A 21010-nucleotide genomic window follows, 5' to 3' on the forward strand; every position below is an offset into this window, starting at 1 on the left:
TCCTTTTTTGCTGAAGCTGCGAAGCCGGTCCCGAGCTGATCTTTCGTTTGTGGGGCTCAGGAGGCGCATGGCGCGAGTGGGGCTGGGTCCCCCGGCGCGAGGCTGGCAAGGACACCGCGGGCAGGCGAGCCTCACCTGGGGGGCTGGTCGCCCCTCGGCTCCCGGGCCGAGCGGGTGGGCGCACGCGGGGGAGTCCGGGGTCCCCGTTAAGTCGAGGCGAGACCATGGAGCTGGGCCTGCGGGGGGGAGCGTGGGCGGGCAGGAGGCGGGGACACGGTCCCACGCCCCACGCGCTCTAGCCGCAGCCCTGGCGGCTGGCTAGCGGCACCCGAGAGAAGATGGCTGCTGGGGGGCTGCTGGCCGTCGCCCGAGTGGCGCAAGGCTGACCCCCACCTCGGTTCCCGAACCCCCCTCCCCGCAGTGGGCGCGCCCACCTCGGGGCTCCAGCTGGCCCCCGCCCTCCCTGGCGCGCCGGGCTCGGAGCCGAGGCAATTGGCGCGAGCCGCGGTGAGGCGGGGCGGCGCGCGGGATCCCCTCCCCCTCTCGCAGGTCCCCTCCTGCAGGTCCCCTCCCGAGCACCCTGCGCTGCCAGCGCTGCCAGCGCCGCCAGCGCCGTCGGCTCCTCATCTCCGGCCAGACCTGACCCGGGGCCCCGCGGCGGTGGGCTCGGCCCGCCGAGGACAAGGTCAGCGGACGGAGAGGCGATGCCCGAAGACGACTGGAGAGAGCCAATCGGAGGCGACCGCGGTTGGGATCTGTCCCTCCTGATCCGGGAGCGGGACTGGGGCAGGAGCCGGTGAAGAGCCGCAGAAGCGGCGGCAAGGTTGTCTCCGGCCAGATCTCCCCCCTGGAGCGTCCCTGTCTGCGCCCGCGAGCGCAGCCCCGCCGGGCAGGGGCGCGGGACAACATGGAACCGGGGCCCCCGGCCCGCACTGGGCCCCCGCAGCCGGCGCCCCCGGGGCTCTGGAGGGCTCGGGCGGCGGGCAGCGGCGGCGGGGGCGCCTCCTCCTGGCTGCTGGACGGGCACAACTGGCTGCTGTGCTATGGCTTCCTCTACCTGGCGCTCTACGCGCAGGTGTCCCAGTCCAAGCCGTGCGAGAGGACCGGCTCCTGCTTCTCCGGCCGCTGTGTCAACTCCACCTGCCTCTGCGACCCGGGCTGGGTGGGGGACCAGTGCCAGCACTGCCAGGGCAGGTTCAAGTAAGTGCCTTGCCGGACCCGGGACCTCAGCCCTGCTCCGCACCCTCGCGGCCCCCACCCCCACCCCCTGCGGCTTCGGGTCCCCGGGCTGGCAGTGGACCTGCTGCCCGCGCCAGCCCTGGCGCCTCGCGGACCTCCGGCCCCTCGGGGAGCACTGACCGCTCTGGACGCTAAGGCTTTACCAGTGGTCCAGATGTCCGCAGCGACTTCTGGCCCCCTACTCATCAACATTTCCACACTCAGTTACGGTGACAAACACCGTTTTGTTAGGACATTGTTTTTTAATCAAAAATTATTCAAGTAATTTATGAAATACTTGAGCATTGTGAAACATCCAAACAATACAGAAGTGTAAAGGTTAAAAGTTATAGTCTCCAATCTCCCCCCATCCTATTTCTCTCTCTCTCGAGGTAACTAGTGCTAACATTTTAGCTTATTTAGTAATATTAATGATCATAAGCAGAGTTTATAAAGGGCGTACTTGTGCCCAAGACTGTACTAAGCGCCTAGCGTGGATTACCTCATTTACTCGTCACAGCAATTCTGTGAGTTACTAGCAATATTATAATGTAGTTTCAGAAAGAAATCAAGGCAATGGGTTTAAGTATTTTGCCCAAGATCACATAGCAGAAGGGCAGATTCATAATTGCAAATCAGCCAGCTTCACTCTAGAATGTTTACTTTTAGCCAATAGACTATGTTGAATTTGCTAGGAGAGTCTGGAATTGAGAAATACGAGAGCGGCTTTGGGTTAGTTGAAAGAATGAAACTCCCGGAGTTTTTAATGTGAAGATGGATAATGGCGTTTTCTAACTGGTTATTTCACTGTCAGCTGGGTGGGAGCATCACTTTAGTTTTCTGAAGCTCATGACCCTAAGAAGTTGACTTTACAACAGTCAAGATACTGTCTTCCTATTGGATGATGTTTACTGCATTCTGCCTGATAACAAAAGGAAATGGGTGAATGAATGTGGGGGGGGGAGCAGAAAATAAGATAGTTGAGGCCATTAGGGTAGATACCTGACAAGCTGCAGTTAAATCATTGTCAACTTTTAAGTCTTCCAGGTACTTAACATGAAGTTTTCTGGCTGGTTTGTGGCTCTGGAATTACATTATGTGGATTACTAGGATTTATTGTGGAGGTGATAGCAGAAGCTAAGTGAACTGTCTCTTGCATCTTAAGACAAAGATAAGAATATAGTTCACCTTATTGAGGTATTATAGGAAAATTTCTGGGAGTTCTAAACATAGCATATTTTCCTTATTTATTTATTTACTTATTCATTTTTGCACTGTTGCTGATTAAAAGAATGTCCCCTAAAACTCATTGTAAAAATGCATTTTAAAAAAATGGCACTTTTAAATTTTGGGTCACTCTACTATTTAGATGAATTTACAGCAGGTTTTTGGGAGCAAAATCTTATAATAAAATTTTATGAAATTCACTTGTGGCAATAGGTTGAAATGTCTCCTAGCTTCATACTTTCTCATAAATTAGTAGAGTACTATATACTTTTTAAAAGTATGCTTTCTTAAAAATTTGGGAGAGATGCTGATTAAGATGTTAAAAGGGGGTTTTAAGATGAGGAAAGACACTGTACTGAATTGTGCTTGTTACACAGCCTTTTTTGACTTGTGTTCCTAAACATTTCCTATGGCTGCAGCCAACTTCTTGACCTAGCCAGAGAGATTTTTGAACATGTAAACTGGTAGCCAACAGTAAAAGAAGTCATATCCATTTTTTGTTTTACATTACTTTGTATTTAAATAGGAAGAAGCCTGATTCCTATGTAATACAGGGATGTTGGCCTTTGTGTGGGTGGAATTGCTCCATCTGTCTAAGGACGAAGTTGCTCCAGTCCTGAGAAGCGCCTATCTACATTTCACAGCGGTGGAACTCATGAGTCAGCTGGATCAGCAGCCTGTAGCCTCCCCAGCAGATGTTGTCCCAGTTAATAGGGAAGATCACAGATCAAGTTGAAACTAGCTTAAATAACAGAGAGAGGGTGTTTATAAGCACCATACATTAGTGAGGAATAGTTTTAAAAAGCTAGAGATAGTTAAATAACAGTAAAGCCTGAACTAATCATTAGAAACTGTTATTTCCTATGGAAACGGTTATTTCCTATGATTCACTGTATTCTTTTGATAAGTAGGATACGTTTCACATCTCTGGACTACATGCTATTAATCAGAATAAATATAATTAGTATAACTCTGTATTTTATGTGTACTGTTAGAGATAAAGAAAATGTATTTAATGTTAAAGGGAAGAATTCAAAAGAAAAAAATCTTCTTGGTAAAGTACATGCTAAGCTAAGAAAGGTTTATTTGAGGCTGGTGGCTTGAAGGAATAACACAGTGGGAAAGACATTAACTGAAAATTCTCACTTCATTAATTATCTTGAAGATCTTTTACTAAACTGCAGGATAGCACCCTAACAAACAGACATCAAAAATGATCAATCTTGGTAAGCAGGTGTCAAAATTAATTGGCTGGTTCCATGGTAACTTAGCTGCCTCCCTCCCCCGCTCCCCCCACTATAAGGATTTCACTAGGGAATGACAGTGTTCTTCAAATGCTTCTTTAGAATGGAAGATTGATGGTTGAGGGAGAAATGCAGAAGCAACTGTGATATTAAAAGTGGTACTTCAGTTCTCTTAACATTGATTCCAGTCTTCTCTCTGTTTCCACTTGAAAAGAATAAAGCACTCAGAATTATAAGCCATTCCTCACATAGGTAAAACAAAATGATCACTGTGCTTCAGTTACAGTGAAACGGGAAGATTTAAGACAGAATCAGAAAGGATGAAGCCAACTGGAAATACAGTAATCAAGGATATGATACGTGCTTATTCAAATAGTGTTTACTTGAGGAGCTTAGAAACATTAGGCTAGAAAACATTTTACTATACAATCTCTTTGAATAAATGGCATAGTAGTTGAGATTTACATTTATATAAATTTATATTTTGTGTTCACACTTGCACATTTTCTTGCTAATGCGCCTTAGGAACCTGTGACTTCTAATTTCTCTTAGGCCAACAAAATCTAAGTTAATGCTCTGAGATTGGACTATATCTCATTATAATTGTGAATAATTTGCAACTGTATATTTATTATGAAAACATTTGTTAAACAATTTCCTAAAATCATCTATTAAATCTTATTACCTTTTCAATGTATATAGATATTTTTTTAACCTCATAGGTTAGTCAAGTATGGATACTAAATGTCACACGTTTATAATAGAAGTATTTATTTCTAGGGACAGCAAAATGAAGATATAATATTAGGAAAGAGTTTGCTATTGTAAAGAAAAAGCAAACTCATTTTTTCCCCTTAAGCTACTAGTTTTTCTTAAGCTACTAGTATGTGTACACACAAACACATTTGGAATCCTTTTTATTAATATGTATTTAATTATATTAATAATTAACTAAAAAGTTAAATGGAATGTTCTCTATTCTCAGGTCTTCTTTATTTCAAACTTAATTATAATATGTAATTTCTATCCATGTGTTGACTTTAATTATTAAAGAAATAATGGGAGAAATGTAAAAATAATTTAAATTGAGAGTTTCTAAGGTCCCAAGTTGATAAGGTATGTTACTTGGGGCATGGTATTCAAGACCATGTGTCTGCATGACTTGGTCTTTTCAAGTTCTTTGCAAGGGTCCTTTCCTTTCAGTCCCAGGACATTCTCACACATACTGTTACTTCTCTCTGAACCCTCTTTCCTATCTGGTCTCTTTTTGTGGCTAATAAGGAAACATCCTTCTAGTCTTAGCTTATGCTAGTGTCTAGAGGAGGCTTTTCTGCCTCCTCAGGCTCATTAAGTACCCTTGTAGCACCTTTTTTTCCCCTGTTAGTATGTTCAAAATGAATTATTTAATTACACTGGTAATTTTTTTCCTTTAAATTATGTCAAAGAGGCTTTTGACATGTAATTGACATGCAATAAACTGGATAATTTTAAAAGTTTTGACATGGACACACCTCTGAGACTGTCACCACAATCAAGATTATAAAAATATCCATTACACACCCAAAACTCTTGTCTTTCCTGCTGCCTCTCCCTGACCCCAGGCAACTGCTGAGTTGCTTTCTGTCAGTGTAGGTTTGTTGGCATTTTCTAGAGTTTTCTATAAGTGGAATCATGCATTGTGTATTCCTTTTTATCTGGCTTGTTTCACACAGCATATTTATTTTGAGATTCATTAATGGCGTATGTGAAGTTTATCCCTTTTAATTCTTGAGTAGTATTCCAGTGTATGGATATACCACAATTTGCTAATTATTCACCTGGTGATGAATAGATGGGCTGTTTTTAATTTTGGCTATTCTGTAGAAAGCTGCTCATAGCAGAAGTCTTTCTACGGACATATGCTTTCCTTTCTGGTGGATAAATACCAAAGTGCAATGGCTGGATCATATGGTGGATACGTCTTCAACTTTTTAACAAACTGCCAAACTATTATCAAAGGTAATTGTATCATTTACATTCCCACCAGCAGTGTATGAATGTTAATTCACATTCTCACCAGCACTAGGTATAGCCAGTCTTTTAAGTTTCAATAGTTCTACTAAGAAGTATTGGTATCTTATTGTGGTTTAATTTGCAGTTCTCTAATGACTACTGCTGTTGAGCATCTTGTCATGTACTTACTTGCTATCTGTAGATCTTCTTTGGTGAGGTATCTGTTTAAATCTTTTGCACATTTTTTTTCATTTCTTCTTATTTTTATCAGTTCTTTATCTATTCTGGATACTACTTCCTTATCAGATACATCATTTGGAAATATTTTCTCCCAGGCTGGGGCTTATCTTTTCATTCCCTTAACAGTGTTTTGAAAGAACAGAAGTTTTAAATTTGAAGAATTCAGTTTATCATATTATCTTTTATGGGTTGTGCTTTTGGTGTTATAGCTAAGAAAACTTTACCTTTGATTTTTTTTTAAAGAAGTTTTGTAGTTTTAGATTTTGCATTTAGGTTTATAGTCCTTTCTGAGTTAATTTCTGCATATGGTCAGAGGTATGGGTCTCTATTAATTGTTTTTGTAGATATACAAATGTTTCAGGACCATTTGTTGAAAAGACTGTTCTTTCTCTGATAAAGTGGCTTTGTACCATTGTTGAAATCAATTGTTTATATATTTGTATGTCTGTTTCCGGACTCTTCTATTCTATTGATCTCCTTGTCTATTTGTGTGTCAGAACAACAATATCTTGTTTATTGTAGCTTTATAAGTCTTGAATTCAGGGAGTGTAAGTCCTTCAGTATTGTTCTTTTTCAGTTATTTTGGCTACTTAATTCCTTTTAATTCTCCTATGAATTTCAGAATCAGTTTGTTCATTTCTAGAAAAAAGTTGCTGGGATCTTGTTTGGGATTGTGTTGAATCCATAGGACAGTTTGGGGGACAGTTGGCACCTTATTGATATTGAGTTTTGTGATTCGTGAACATGGTATATCTCCATTTTTTTCTTTTTTTTTAGTTCTTCTTTAATCTCAGCAATATTTAACATTTTCAGTTAATGGTCTAACAACTTTTTTGTCAGATTTCCCCCTAAGTATTTTATATTTTTGATGCTGTTATTAATTATATGTATTTTTTTTAGTTTTAGTGTCCGTTTGTTGCTATTATATAGAAATAGGACTGATTTTTGTATATTAACATTGTATCCGTCAATCTTGCTGAACTCAGATATTGTAGTAGATTTTTTTAAAAGATGAATATAAACTTTTATTATATAGAACTACTTGCATATCTCACTGGAATAGCCTAGTGTCTAGATTAAAACTAATGTTTGCAGTTATGTTTGCTGATCTTTTTTTTTTTAAAAAAAGATGAATATAAACTTTTATTATATAGAACGACTTGCATATCTCACTGGAATAGCCTAGTGTCTAGATTAAAACTAATGTTTGCAGTTATGTTTGCTGATCTTTTTTTTTTTTGAGCCCAAATTTTTTTATTTTATTTTTTTATATGTGCCACATCTTCTTTTTTTAATTTTTTAATTTTTTTTATTGTATTTATTTTTAATGGGGTGACATCAGTAAATCAAGATACATATATTCAAAGATAACATGTCCAGGTTATCTTACTGTTCAATTATGTTGCATACCCATCACCCAAAGTCAGATTGTCCTGTCACCCTCTATCTAGTTCTCTTTGTGCCCCTCCCCCTCCCCCTTCCCTCTCCCCCTCCCCCTCCCCCTTCCCTCTCCCCCGTAACCACCACACTCTTATCAATGTCTCTTGGTCTCACTTTTATGTCCCATCTACGTATGGAATAATGCAGTTCCTGGTTTTTTCTGATTTACTTATTTCACTCCGTATAATGTTGTCAAGATCCCACCATTTTGCTATAAATGATCCGATGTCATCATTTCTTATGGCTGAGTAGTATTCCATAGTGTATATGTGCCACATCTTCTTTATCCAGTCATCTATTGATGGGCTTTTTGGTTGTTTCCATGTCCTGGCCACTGTGAACAATGCTGCAATGAACATGGGGCTGCATGTGTCTTTACGAGTCAATGTTTCTGAGTTTTTGGGGTATATACCCAGTAGAGGGATTGCTGGGTCATAAGATAGTTCTATTTTCAGTTTTTTGAGGAACCACCATACTTTCTTCCATAATGGTTGTACTACTTTACATTCCCACCAACAGTGTATAAGGGTTCCTTTTTCTCTACAACCTCTCCAACATTTGCTATTACCTGTCTTGTTAATAATAGCTAGTCTAACAGGTGTGAGGTGGTATCTCATTGCAGTTTTGATTTGCATTTCTCTGATAACTAAAGAAGATGAGCATCTTTTCATATATCTGTTGGCCATTCGTATTTCTTTCTGGGAGAAGTGTCTGTTCATATCCTCTTCCCATTTTTTTATTGGATTGTTTGTTTGTTTGTCGTTGAGTTTTATGAGTTCTTTGTATATTTTGGATATTAGGCCCTTATCTGAGCAGGTGTTTAAAAATATCATTTCCCAATTAGTTGGCTGTCTGTTTATCTTGTTACCAGTTTCTCTTGCTGAGCAAAAACTTCTTAGTCTGATGTAGTGCCATTCATTAATTTTTGCTTTCACTTCTCTTGCCTGTGGAGTCAAATTCATAAAATGCTCTTTAAAGCCCAGGTCCATGAGTTTGGTACCTATGTCTTCTTCTATGTACTTTATTGTTTCAGGTCTTATGTTTAGATCTTTGATCCATTTTGAGTTAATTTTAGTACAGGGGGACAAACTGTAGTCCAGCTTCATTCTTTTGCATGTGGCTTTCCAGTTTTCCCAGCACCATTTGTTGAAGAGGCTTTCTTTTCTCCCTTGTGTGTTGTTGGCCCCTTTATCAAAAATTATTTGACTATATATATGTGGTTTTATTTCTGGGCTTTCTATTCTGTTCCATTGGTCTGAGTGTCTATTTTTCTGCCAATACCATGTTGTTTTGATTGTCGTGGCCCTATAATAGAGTTTGAAGTCAGGTATTGTAATGCCCCCAGCTTTATTCCTTTTCTTTAGGATTGCTTTGGCTATTCGGGGCTTTTCATAGTTCCATATAAATCTGATGATTTTTTGCTCCATTTCTTTAAAAAATGTCATTGGAATTTTGATGGGAATTGCATTAAATTTGTATATAGCTTTGGGTAATATGGCCATCTTGATTATATTTATTCTACCTAACCAAGAACAAGGAATATTCTTCCATCTCATAATGTCTTTTTCGATTTCCCTTAACAATGGTTTATAGTTTTCATTGTATAAGTCCTTTACATTCTTTGTTATGTTTATTCCTAGGTATTTTATTTTTTTTGTTGCAATCGTGAAGGGGATTATTCTTTTGAGTTCATTCTCAAATGTTTCATTGTTGGCATATAGAAAGGGTATTGACTTCTGTATGTTAATTTTGTATCCTGCGACCTTACTGTATTGGCTTATTTTTTCTAGAAGTCTTTTTGTGGATTCTTTGGGGTTTTCGATGTATAGGATCATATCATCTGCAAAAAGTGATACCTTTATTTCTTCTTTTCCGATATGGATGCCTTTTATTTCTTTGTCTTGTCTGATTGCTGTGGCAAGAACCTCTAGTACCACATTAAATAAGAGTGGAGAGAGTGGACAACCCTGTCTTGTTCCTGATTTAAGGGGGAAAGCCTTCAGTTTTGTGCCATTTAGTATGATGTTAGCTGATGGTTTATCATATATGGCCTTTATCATGTTGAGATATTTTCCTTCTATACCCATTTTGTTGAGAGTCTTAAACATAAAATTGTGTTGTATTTTATCAAAAGCCTTTTCTGCATCTATTGATAATATCATGTGGTTCTTGTTCTTTGTTTTGTTGATATGGTGTATTATGTTAACCGTTTTACATTATGTTGAACCATCCTTGAGATTCTGGGATGAATCCCACTTGATCATGATGTATTATTTTTTTAATATGTTGTTGTATTCGATTTGCTAGTATTTTGTTTAGTATTTTAGCATCTGTATTCATTAGAGATATTGGTCTGTAGTTTTCTTTTTTTGTGCCATCCTTGCCTGGTTTTGGTATAAGGGTTATGTTGGCCTCATAAAATGTGTTTGGAAGTATTGCTTCTTCTTCAATTTTTTGGAAGACTTTGAGTAGAATAGGAACCAAGTCTTCTTTGAAGGTTTGATAAAATTCACTGGTATAGCCGTCTGGGCCTGGACTTTTATTTTTGGGGAGGTTTTTAATGGTTTTTTCTATTTCTTCTCTACTAATAGGTCTGTTTAGGCTTTCTGCTTCTTCTTGACTCAGTCTAGGAAGGTTGTATTGTTCTAGGAATTTATCCATTTCTTCTAGGTTGTTGAATTTAGTGGCATAAAGTTTTTCATAGTATTCTACAATAATTCTTTGTATATCTACGATGTCCGTGGTGATTTCTCCTCTTTCATTTTGGATTTTGTTTATATGAGTTCTTTCTCTTTTTTCCTTGGTAAATCTTGCCAAGGGTTTGTCAATTTTGTTGATTTTTTCAAAGAACCAGCTCCTTGTTCTATTAATTTTTTCTATAGTTTTTCTGTTCTCTAATTCATTTATTTCTGCTCTGATTTTTATTATCTCCTTTCTTCGGCTGGTTTTGTTCGGGTTGTCTTTGTTCTTCATTTTCTAGTTCCTTAAGGTGTGAAGTTAAGTGGTTCACTTGGGCTCTCTCTTGTTTGTTCATATAGGCCTGAAGTGATATGAACTTCCCTCTTATCACTGCTTTTGCTGCATCCCATAGATTCTGATATGTCGTATTGTCATTTTCATTTGTCTGTATATATCTTTTGATCTCTGCACTTATTTCTTCTTTGACCCATTCATTCTTTAAAAGTATGTTGTTTAGTTTCCACATTTTTGTGGGATTTTTTCCCTCTTTTTTGCTGTTGAATTCTAGTTTCAAGGCTTTATGATCAGAAAATATGCTTGGAACAACTTCAATTTTTCTGAATTTGCTGATGTTGGTGCCACATCTTCTTTATCCAGTCTTCTATTTTTTTTTTTACAGTGATTAAAGCCTTTAAGCAAACTCTTGGCCAATACAGCAAGAATTCATAAAAGAATAGTGTCCTTAACATGTTCACCAAGTCCAAGTTGGCCCCAACACCATGCCAAATCCCTGAAAAATGCAACCCAACCCCAGTTCAGTCTGTTAGGAGCTGTCACTAGGAGGAGTCCAGGACAAGTCCACCTCCAGGAAAAGTCCACATGGCACTGGGATTGTCACAATTCTATACTTTGCAGCTCACGTCCAAGTCCCAATGACTGCTGCTTCTAGCTGGTAATGATTCAGGTAGACTCGAAAAGCCATCTGCAGCATGTGTGGAGATGGAGCTTCTGTTCTCTGCCTGGAGAGATGAGACCAGGTTGTGTAGTAGATTTTTGTAGATACCTTATGATTTTGATGTAGATGATTGTGTTGTCTGTAAATTAGGAGACCTTTCATCCTTTCTTTGCAACCTGGGTGTTTTTTATTTCATTTTGTTGCCTCATTTCACTTGCTAGAACCTCTGTTACAGTGATGCATTCAGCTGGTGAGAGTGATCAACCATGTCTTGTGCGTGATTTGGGGAGGGATATTAATCTTTAACCATTTAGTAAGTTATCTGTAAGTTTTTTAAATGCCTTTTATCACATTGAGGAAGTTCTCTTCTCTTCCTATTTTGTGGGGAGTTTCATTAGAGATGGATATTGCATTTGTTAAATACTATTTTTTGCATCTATTAAGATTATATTATTTTTCTTTTGCGAGTGTATTGATATGACATACAATACACTTTTTCAAGTGTATTGATATGAGCTGGTACCTTACTGTTCAGTTTGCTGAAAGAGTTTATGTAGAATTGGCATTATTTCTTTATTACTTGTTCGGTATAATTCATCAGTGAAGCCCTTGAGGCCTGGAATTTTCCTTCACTTCAATTTAAATTTATTTAGTATATATAACTGCAAGTTCAACTTACTTAGTAGGTATTGGGGCGTATGACTAGATCCTGTTAAAATTTATTGACTAGGATATTGGTAAATATCCTTGTGCATGTGAAATGTATGTGTGTCATGCTGTTGATGGGTAGAATGGTCTATAAGTTTCAATTTAATCAAAAGTTGGTTGTGTAAGTTTTCTAACACTTTTCTGATTTTCTGTCTACTTCTGTTTGTTATTGAGAGAGGAGTATTGAAATCTCCAATTATAATTTTGTATTTATCTACTTCTCTTTGTGGATTTACCCATTTTTGCTTCATGTATTTTGAAGCTCTGTTATTAGATGCATGGCATTTTATATTCTATCCTATTGAGAACTGACCCCTTTTTCATTATGAATTGACAATTTGTTGAAAAGACCAAACATTTTTCATTGAGATCTTTGTACCTTTGTTGAAAATTAATTTGATAGTTCTATCTTTGCATCTCTTCCTGTTCCATTGATCCATACTTCTACCCTTTTGGGAATATGTCTTTTTTCTTAGGCTACTGCGTCTTTATAATAAGTACTGAAATTCATAGTGAGACTCTTTTAATTCTATTTTTCTTTTCAAAATTCATTGGGTTATTCTAGTTCATGTACTTTTCCACTTAAAATTTAGATTCAGTTTATCAATTTCTAAAAAAAACCCCAATAATTCTTTGGGTTTTTGATTGAGGTTGTGTTGATTCAAGGATTTTTCAGACCATCAACGTGACATGTTTATTTATTCATTGGTTTTCACTGATTTTCTTGCATCAGTATTTGTACTTATCAGATATAGATCCCACATATATTTTGTTAGATTTATACCTAAGTAGTTTTTGTTCTTTTATACTATTGTAATTGATAATGTTTCTTTTAATTTCAGTTTCCAATTGTTCATTTTTATTATGTGGAAATAAAATTGGTTTTTGTTTATTGACCTTTTATTTTTGCAGTGTTGTTAAACTCACTTAGTTTTAGTAGCTTTTTTTGCAGATTCCTTGGAATTTTCTACATAAGCAATGTTTTCTGTGAGTAGGGACAATTTTCCTTCTTCCTTTCCAATTATACGCCTTTTCTTTTTCTTCTTGCTCTGATGCATTGGCTAGGACTTTCAGTCTGATGTTGAATAAGAGAATAAGAGTGAATATCCTTGCTCATTCCCAATATAAAGTAGAAAACATTTAGTCTTTAAATATTAGGTATCATATTAGTTGCAGCCTTTTTTGTAAATGCTCTTTTTTAAGTTAAAGAAGTTGTCTACTATTACTAATTTTGAGAATTCATTATGTATGGCTGTTTAACTTTATCTCCTTTTTTTCTGTAGCTTTTTAAAATTTTATTTAGAAAATTAAATTTAATAGATGACATTGATCAATAAGAGTACATAGGTTTCAAGGTAAACATTTCTATAGCATTTGAACTGTTGATAATATATAACCATCACCCAAAGTCAAATCATTTTCTATCACATCTTTGTCCCTCTTTATGCCCTTCCCCCATCGCCTTCCCCACACCCCTTCCTCCAAGCTCCCTCCAGCTGGTAACCCCTTCACTTTCATCTATGTTCTTGAGTCTTAGCTTTTATCCTCCCTATGTTTTCTGTAGCTTTTGAGATTGTCATTTGGGTTTTCTTCTTTAATTTGTGGATATTGCTGAATTAAATTGATTGATTTTCAAATGTTTAATCAGCCTTAATCACTCCACAGTTTAATCACTCCTGGGATAAACCCACTTGGTCAAATATGTTATACTTTTTTTAAAAATAATTTTATTTTTTAATGGGGTGACATCAATAAATCAGGATACATATATTCAAAGATAACATGTCCAGGTTATCTTGTCGTTCAATTATGTTGCATACCCATCACCCAAAGTCCTCTCTCACCTTCTATCTAGTTTTCTTTGAATACTTTTTTTTATATTGCTGGATTTGATTTGTTAGTATTTTGTTGAGAATTTATGCTTCTATGTTCATGAGAAATATTGCTCTATAATTTTCTTGTAATGTCTTTGGTTAACTTATTAAATAAGTTAGAAGTGCTCCCTTTTCTGTTTTCTGTAAGAGTTTATGTAGAACCAGTATTGCTTTTTTCTTAAATGTTTGGTAAGATCCATCAGTAATGCCATCTGAGCCTGGCATTTTCTTTGTGGGAAGGCTTACAATTATCAGTTCAACTTCTGTAATAGATGTAAGGGTATTCATTTTATCTACTTATTTTTGAGTGAGTTTAGGTAGATTGTGTCTTATAGAGAATTTGTTCATTTCATCTAAGTTTACATAGTTATGGACATAAAATTGTCCATAATATTTCTTTATTATCTTTATATAAAGTCTGTGAGGTCCTTAGTGATATTTCTTCTTCCATTTCTGATATTGATAGTTTGTTTTCTTTTTTTCTTGCTTAGTCTGGTTAGACATTTATTAATGTTATTGATCATTTCAAAGGATATGTGCTTGGTGCCATCAATTTCTGCTATTTTTGTTGTTTTCAGTTTCACTGATTGCTGTTTCTTTTGGTTTTAATTTTCTTTTCTTCATCTAATTTCTTAAGATGAAAAGCTTGGATAATTAATTTGAGATGTTTCTTCCATCCTCTAGTTAGGAGGATAAGGGGAGCTGAGTCTGCTCTCATTGGTTGAGGGCAGGGCAGAGATGGTCCATCACACAGTCTCTGCAGCTGCTGCGCCCCTAGTGTTGAGGGGTGGGGCTGCTTCCTCTTTGCTGATACTCCCTCAGTGCAGGCAGGAATGGTTGAAGGGACTCTCCACCTCCACCTTCTTCCCCAGTGAGGAGGGAGAGACACTTATTTAAAAGATAAGCATTAATAAAATGAAAGCACTGTGTAAATCAGAAACTTTCAAGTAGATTCCCCATGCCTCATAAAAAAGTAGAAAATTTAAGAACATTTTCCATATTTTGATGTATAAAATTTAATCCCAGGCTTCATTTGTACTTTTTTGACAGTATAATTACGGTGATAATTAATTTTTTTCTAAGAAATAGAATTTATTATTCTGTTTCATGTAGGAATAATATCATAGTAATGGCATTAAAACTACTATTTCAAGATGTAAAATTTGAATTGAGAAGAGAAGTAGTATCATGTGGTGGAAGAAAGCTTTTATCTATATTGCCTCTTTTATTGCTGATGAAAACCTTGGGAGGTAGATACTGTTATTTTCATGTTACAGTGGGACTACTGATAGATGAATTGCCACATCATGTCTCTCTGGCCCTGGTTCCATATGAAGCCATCTTTTTACTCTTCCATAAGAGATTTCTTCTTAACCCCAAGCTCATAATCTTCTGGATTTCCAGATAGTGTAGGGGTTACTTAAGAGAATGAGCCTCGGCACCAAGCTGATAATGAAGCTATTGAGCTCGATTTCTGCCAGTGTGTCATGAACGCTGCGTGGATTTGCTTTGCTGCTTTACTGAATGCATGATAAGTTTCATCTCGTTACATTTTAAGCACAATCTTATGAAACAAGTACAACTGTTATAACTGTTTGACGCACAAGGAAGCTGACGCTTAGGGAGGCTGAGGAACATGCCCATTACGTGACCAAGCTGGGAGCCCTGCAGCCCTTCTGAAGGTTTTGCCTTTTTACTTTCAGTTTCTCAGTCCTTTTTCATTCTTCAGTGAAAAGAGAATATTCTACAGAGTTCTTACTTGTCCTTTGCAAAGTTAATATGAATGGGTGCATTGTCCAAAAACACAGAAAGAAAAGTTGAAGCTAATCAGATAGTTCTCTCTGAGGTAGCAATATTTTATTTTTTTCCCCTCCAAGCTTCTTGATTATTTGAATGTATACTATCACCAGAGCTTTTAATGTCAGGGTCCTGGATGGGCTATGAGTGGTTGGTGAGTGCTCAGATTTGTAAATGAAGGATTATTTATATGAATTTTTGTAGGCGGGAGAGAATAGCTTGAAAGGATTCTTGAAAGTGATCTCGGATCTCAAAATGGTAAGAATCACTGTATTATAGGAACGGAACTAAAATAACGGTCACTGTGGATGTACATTTTAAAAAAATGGGATCAAGGTGGACAGGAGATGCAAAATTGGGAGGGGGGATACAGAATATACTACAGAGGGAACAAGAACAAACCCAGCTCAGAACAGGGAGATGCAGTAATGTACCGATGTGCAGAGAGGGAGAAGGTAACCCCAGTGAAGATAGCCTAGAGGCCCTCTTTATCCGTTTTGTCAAGAAAGAAACCAACGAACTATTAGATAATATTTTAATTAAGAACACTTTTCAAAAAGACTTCCCTGTGAGAATGGTGTACAGAGATCACCCTGAGTAGGTCCAACTATCCCTATGGATTGGTTATACCAGCACTGAAACCATAGTCATTGATAAACAGTATATATTGTTTCAGAGAGGTTGTGACATTAAAACCATTTAATTTTCTTCTTTTTATTATGTCTTAATCAAATTTTGTGTTTTTTTTTTCTCTTGTATTTTTCTGAAGTGAGGAGCGGGTAGGCAGAGAGACAGACTCCCGCATGCGCCCGAACCAGGATCCACCCAGCATGTCCACCAGGGGGCGATGCTTTGCCCATCTGGGGCATTGCTCCATTGCAACTGGAGCCATTCTAGCGCCTGAGGCAGAGGCCATAGAGCCATCCTCAGCACCTGGGCCAACTTTGCTCCAATGGAGCCTTGGCTGCGGGAGGGGAAGAGAGAGATAGAGAGAAAGGAGAAGGGGAAGGGTGGTGAGCAGATGGGTGCTTCTCCTGTGTGCCCTGGCCGGGAATTGAACCCGGGACTCCTGCACGCCGGGCCGCCGTGTATTTTGTATTTCTAACCAGGGTAGAGAACAGCACTTCAAGTGATTTAATTCTAGTTATGTTGAATGTGTGTGCTGGTTTTCCCACATTTTATAGTGACCACTCCTCTATGCTTATTGGATCAGGGACTCTAGATTGGGCAGTTTCAGCTAAATAACACATTGGCAAGGCATACAGGCATGTGGCGAGCCTCTAGAGAGGGACTGGCAAAGTCTTTCTGTAAAGGGCCAGATAGTAGATATTTCAGGCTTTGCAGGCCAGATGGTCTCTGTTGTAGCTACTCAACTCTGTTCTTATAGTGCGTTAGCAGTCTTCAACATATGTGAACAAACGGGTGTAGCTGTGCTACTGTAAAACTGTATACACACAAGCAGGCTATGGGCCAGTAGTTTATGCGGTCCAGATCGAGATCACCATGTCAATATGGTTCTTAATTTAAAGACAAGAGTGCTACAAAATGAAAGGAAAAATGAGTTAATGGTTTGACACCTAGAATGCACTGTCAGAGCATCATTAAAAATAGCAGTCATGCCTGACCAGGCTGTGGCACAGTGGAGAGAGTGTCAGATTGGGATCCTGAGGACCCAGGTTTGAAACCCCAAGGTCGCTGGCTTGAGTATGGGCTCACCAGCTTGAGTGCGGGGTCGCCGGCTTGAGCATGGGATCATAGACATGACCCTATGGTCTCTGGCTTGAAGCCCAAGTTGGCTGGCTTGAGTCCAAGGTTTTGGGCTTGAGCAAGTGGTCACTCACTCTGCTGTAGCGCCCCAATCAAGGCACATATGAGAAAGCAATCAATGAATAACTAAGGTGCTGCAGTGAAGAATTGATGCTTTCTCTCTTCCTTCCTGTCTATCTATCCCTGTCTATCCTTTTCTCCCTGTTTCTCTTGCTAAAAAAAAGAAAAGAAAAGAAAAATAAATAGCAGTCCTGTTGGAAGCCTATTTTACCTTTTAGGCAGCTGAATTATGTGCTCCCTAGTTTCTGGAAACCTCTACACAGTTGCAGTGTAAGGGTATTAGGAGTAAGAAGAAAAGACCGGAAGCCAGGTGTTTGTGGTCAGAGTATGATGCTGGAATGTCAGACTCCTGAATTTGAGAAGAGGAGCCGTCCCAGCTTGGGAAGGTGTCCTGAGTGCACTTGCCCTGGGAGTGCTCGGTCCAGGGGCACGGAGCGGAGGGGTGTTGAAGAGTAGACCAGGGCACTGCGAGGGGAGAATGGCTCCGGTAGTGGAAGTGACGGGATGGGCGGGCAGTGGTAGGGGATTCCCCGCTTCGTGCTACCTCTGGGTGGTGAGAAAAAATTTCCCTTCCTCTCCTCCTGGTTTATCTCAACCCCCCATGATTCCAGCAGAGGAAACTGCCAAGAGCAAACCTCTCCGGTGAGCTGAGGCACAGGTCGGCTCTTGGTCAAGGCTTCAGGTTAGGGATGGGGGATGAAGGTAGAGAAGTAATTCCGGGGCTGTGATGAGTAGAGTTTTTACTGAAGCCTGTGTAATTGTGGCCCGGAGTTGTAGAGGATGGGACAGAGTGGGCAGTTGCATGTACTCCTGATGTGTAGTCTAGGTGGGGAAGCAGTCTTCACATCACCTCCTACAGGCGGGAGATAAGAGCTACAGGGGTAGCTCCTATGCTGCTTTGGAGGAAGGAAGATATATTTGAAACTAAGGGCAAGGAGTTGAGAAACATGGGACAGGAGTGGGCCAGTTTGAGAAGGTGGTAGAGAAATACAGTGTGTTCGTAAAGTCATGGTGCACTTTTGACCAGTCACAGGAAAGCAACAAAAGACGATAGAAATGTGAAATCTGCACCAAATAAAAGGAAAACTCTCCCAGTTTCATACCTATTCAGTGCAGTTTGATGTGGGCTCACGCACAGATTTTTTTAGGGCTTCTTAGGTAGCTATCCGTATAGCCTCTACAGACTCGTCACTGACTGATGGCCTACCAGAACGGGGTTTCTCCACCAAACTGCCCGTTTCCTTCAACTGCTTATCCCACCCAGTAATGTTATTCCTATGTGGTGGCGTTTTGTTATAAACACACCAATATTCACGTTGCACTTTGGTCACGGATTCGAATTTAGCAAGCCACAGAACACACTGAACTTTCCTCTACCATCCACATCTCGACTGGCATGGCCATGGGCTGCTCCGCTCAGTGTTACGTCATCATCTGCGCATGTGCACATGCTGCCACATCATCCTACAGAAACTGGGAGGGTTTTCCTTTTATTTGGTGCAGATTTCACATTTCTATTGTCTTTTGTTGCTTTCCTGTGACTGTTCAAAAGTGCACCATGACTTTACGGACACACTGTAGAGGGGTTTTGGGGAGGAGAGATAGGAGACTTCCTCATATGCAGTTTGGGAGGGGTGTTCCCTAGAAGGAAGATGGACTGAATCGTAGGTGACATTTGCTTATCAGGGCTACCTGTTCTTAAATTTCCAGATAAAAAGAGCTCTATACTGTATGACTGTGTATAGAGGTGCTTTCTGAATGTGTCAGGCGATATTCTTGCATCATAGAAGTTGCAAGCTGAAATAGAATTAGCTGTGTGGGGTCATGGAGCAAATCAGAAGTTTTGAAAATAGTAAGTCTCTGAGGTTCTAAACTGTTACCAAACAGCCTTCCTTTATGTCTGATAATTTGTATCAGTAGATTCAGCCCAGATTTTGGAACTGTTCACCATTTAAATTAGCACTATTTTGATTTTAAGGTTTTGTTGCTACTCATGTTAGAAATGCAGGAAGAAGCATTTCTTGATGGAATCTGATGTGGGATTCATGCCTAGACTTAGATACAGGGGAACCCTTATATGTGAGTCCTTCTTGTACACTCTTGCTTTTTGAGAGAATGGAAGTAATAATGACTTAGAGGTTGTGATAAGAAAATTTCTAAATTTTTTTTGTGTGTGTGTGTGTGAAAGAGACAGGGAGAGTCAGAGAGAGGGACAAGACAGACAGGCAGCAGGAAGGGAGAGAGATGAGAAGCATCAATTCTTCCTGTGGCATTTTAGTTGTTCATTGATTGCTTTCTCATATGTGCCTTGACCAGGGAGCTATAGCAGACCTAGTGACTCTCAAGCTGGTGAGCTTTGCTCAAACCAGATGAACCCGCGCTCAAGCTGGCAACGTCAGGGTCTTAAACCTGGGTCTTCCACATCCCAGTCCGACGCTTTATCCACTGCACCACCGCTGGTCAGGCTCTAAATCTTTATCGATTTTTTTTGGTTAAAATATAATTTTCTTGGTTTCCTTTAGCTCTTTAGCGTATTTAAAATAGCTGAGTTAGTCTGTCTAGCAAGTCTAATTTCTGTGTTTCCTCAGGGACAGTTTCTGTTAGGAATGGGCCATACTTGTTTCTTTGCATGCTTTGTAACTTTTTCGAGACTGGACATTTGATTATTATAATATGATACTTCTAGAAATCAGATTTCTCCCCCTCCTGAGCCTTTGCTGTTACCTTGTTTCCCTGAAAATAAGACATCTTCCGAAAATAAGACCTAGTGCAATTTTTTTCAAGCTTAAAAATATAAGGCCTCCCCTGAAAATAAGACCTAGCGCATCTTTAGGAGCAAAAATTAATATAAGGCACTGTCTTATTTTGGGGGAAACGTTATTGTTTCTGTGGGTTGTAGTTTAGTATTATTTGTTCAGTGACTTTTCTAAACTAGTTTTTTAATGACTGTATTCTTTGTTGTGTGTGGTCTTTAAAGTCTCTTTTCCTTTCGCTTGTGGTCAGATAGTGATTTAAAACATTTCCTTGAATTCTGGAGCCCAGAAAAAGTAAAGAACTCTCCCAGACGTGGCAGACTGACTCTGTTGTGACACTCCCCAGTGCTGAGCCAGGTGTTCCCGACTCTCTGCCTTAGGCTTTGCGTCCTTCTTGCTCTCGGGTCTGAAAATTCACCACAGGCAAAACTCGAATCTTCTCAGATCTTTTCTGAGCATGTGGTCTGCCCTGGACAAACGTGCTTTCCCAAACTCCCAGGCTCATGCACTGGGTAGCTTTATAAGATATTAACAAATTTATACCGATGATTTTGACATTTTCAACAAGATGCAAAAATTATTTTTAAAAAACAACTTGACAAAACCAAGACAAGAAAAAAATGAAAATTACAAATATCTGTCATACAAAAATCCTAATCAAAAAATTATAAATTTAATCTGGTATATAAATGAAAAATGTATATAAACAGAATAACATGCAACAGTATTCCTGGAAGAGTATCTTAAATTCTTCCAAGACTCCCATCCCCCGTTCTACCTCCCAGCTGTTGGTATAGCTATTGTTTGCTTTTACTCTAACTTTTTGCTTCAGGCAACTAGGGGTTGTTCATAATTGCCTTTTAGCATTTTTGTGGAATGCCTTCTATTTGGCTGTTTTCTTTTGTTTTGCCCTGAAGGAGTTTCGTGTTAGGCATGGGATGATTTTTGTAGCATATCAGCAAATGATTTTGTGAATTAAATGCAAAAAAGTTAGGTAAATTTCAGCTGCTTAGGGGATTAGTGCAATGAAATTTATGGGCTCCTTCCTTGAACCAG

The 21010-nt window shown here is 39.3% G+C and overlaps 1 protein-coding gene across 2 annotated transcripts in view; it reads left to right on the forward strand.

The window, feature by feature from the left end:
• Positions 1–245: 245 nt before the first annotated feature.
• Positions 246–21010, forward strand: part of ATRNL1 (attractin like 1) — a 546562-nt gene continuing 525797 nt past the window's right edge. Inside the window, exon 1 of one of the 2 annotated variants that reach the window (XM_066238474.1) lies at positions 246–1200. In XM_066238474.1, coding sequence (XP_066094571.1) covers positions 908–1200 — 293 coding nt within the window. In that variant the 5' untranslated portion in view covers positions 246–907. The remainder of the gene's footprint in view (positions 1201–21010) is intronic. The other variant, XM_066238473.1, reaches the window with a different exon arrangement.

The sequence above is a fragment of the Saccopteryx bilineata genome, chromosome 7, assembly GCF_036850765.1.
Source record: "Saccopteryx bilineata isolate mSacBil1 chromosome 7, mSacBil1_pri_phased_curated, whole genome shotgun sequence".
Classification (NCBI taxonomy): domain Eukaryota; kingdom Metazoa; phylum Chordata; class Mammalia; order Chiroptera; family Emballonuridae; genus Saccopteryx; species Saccopteryx bilineata.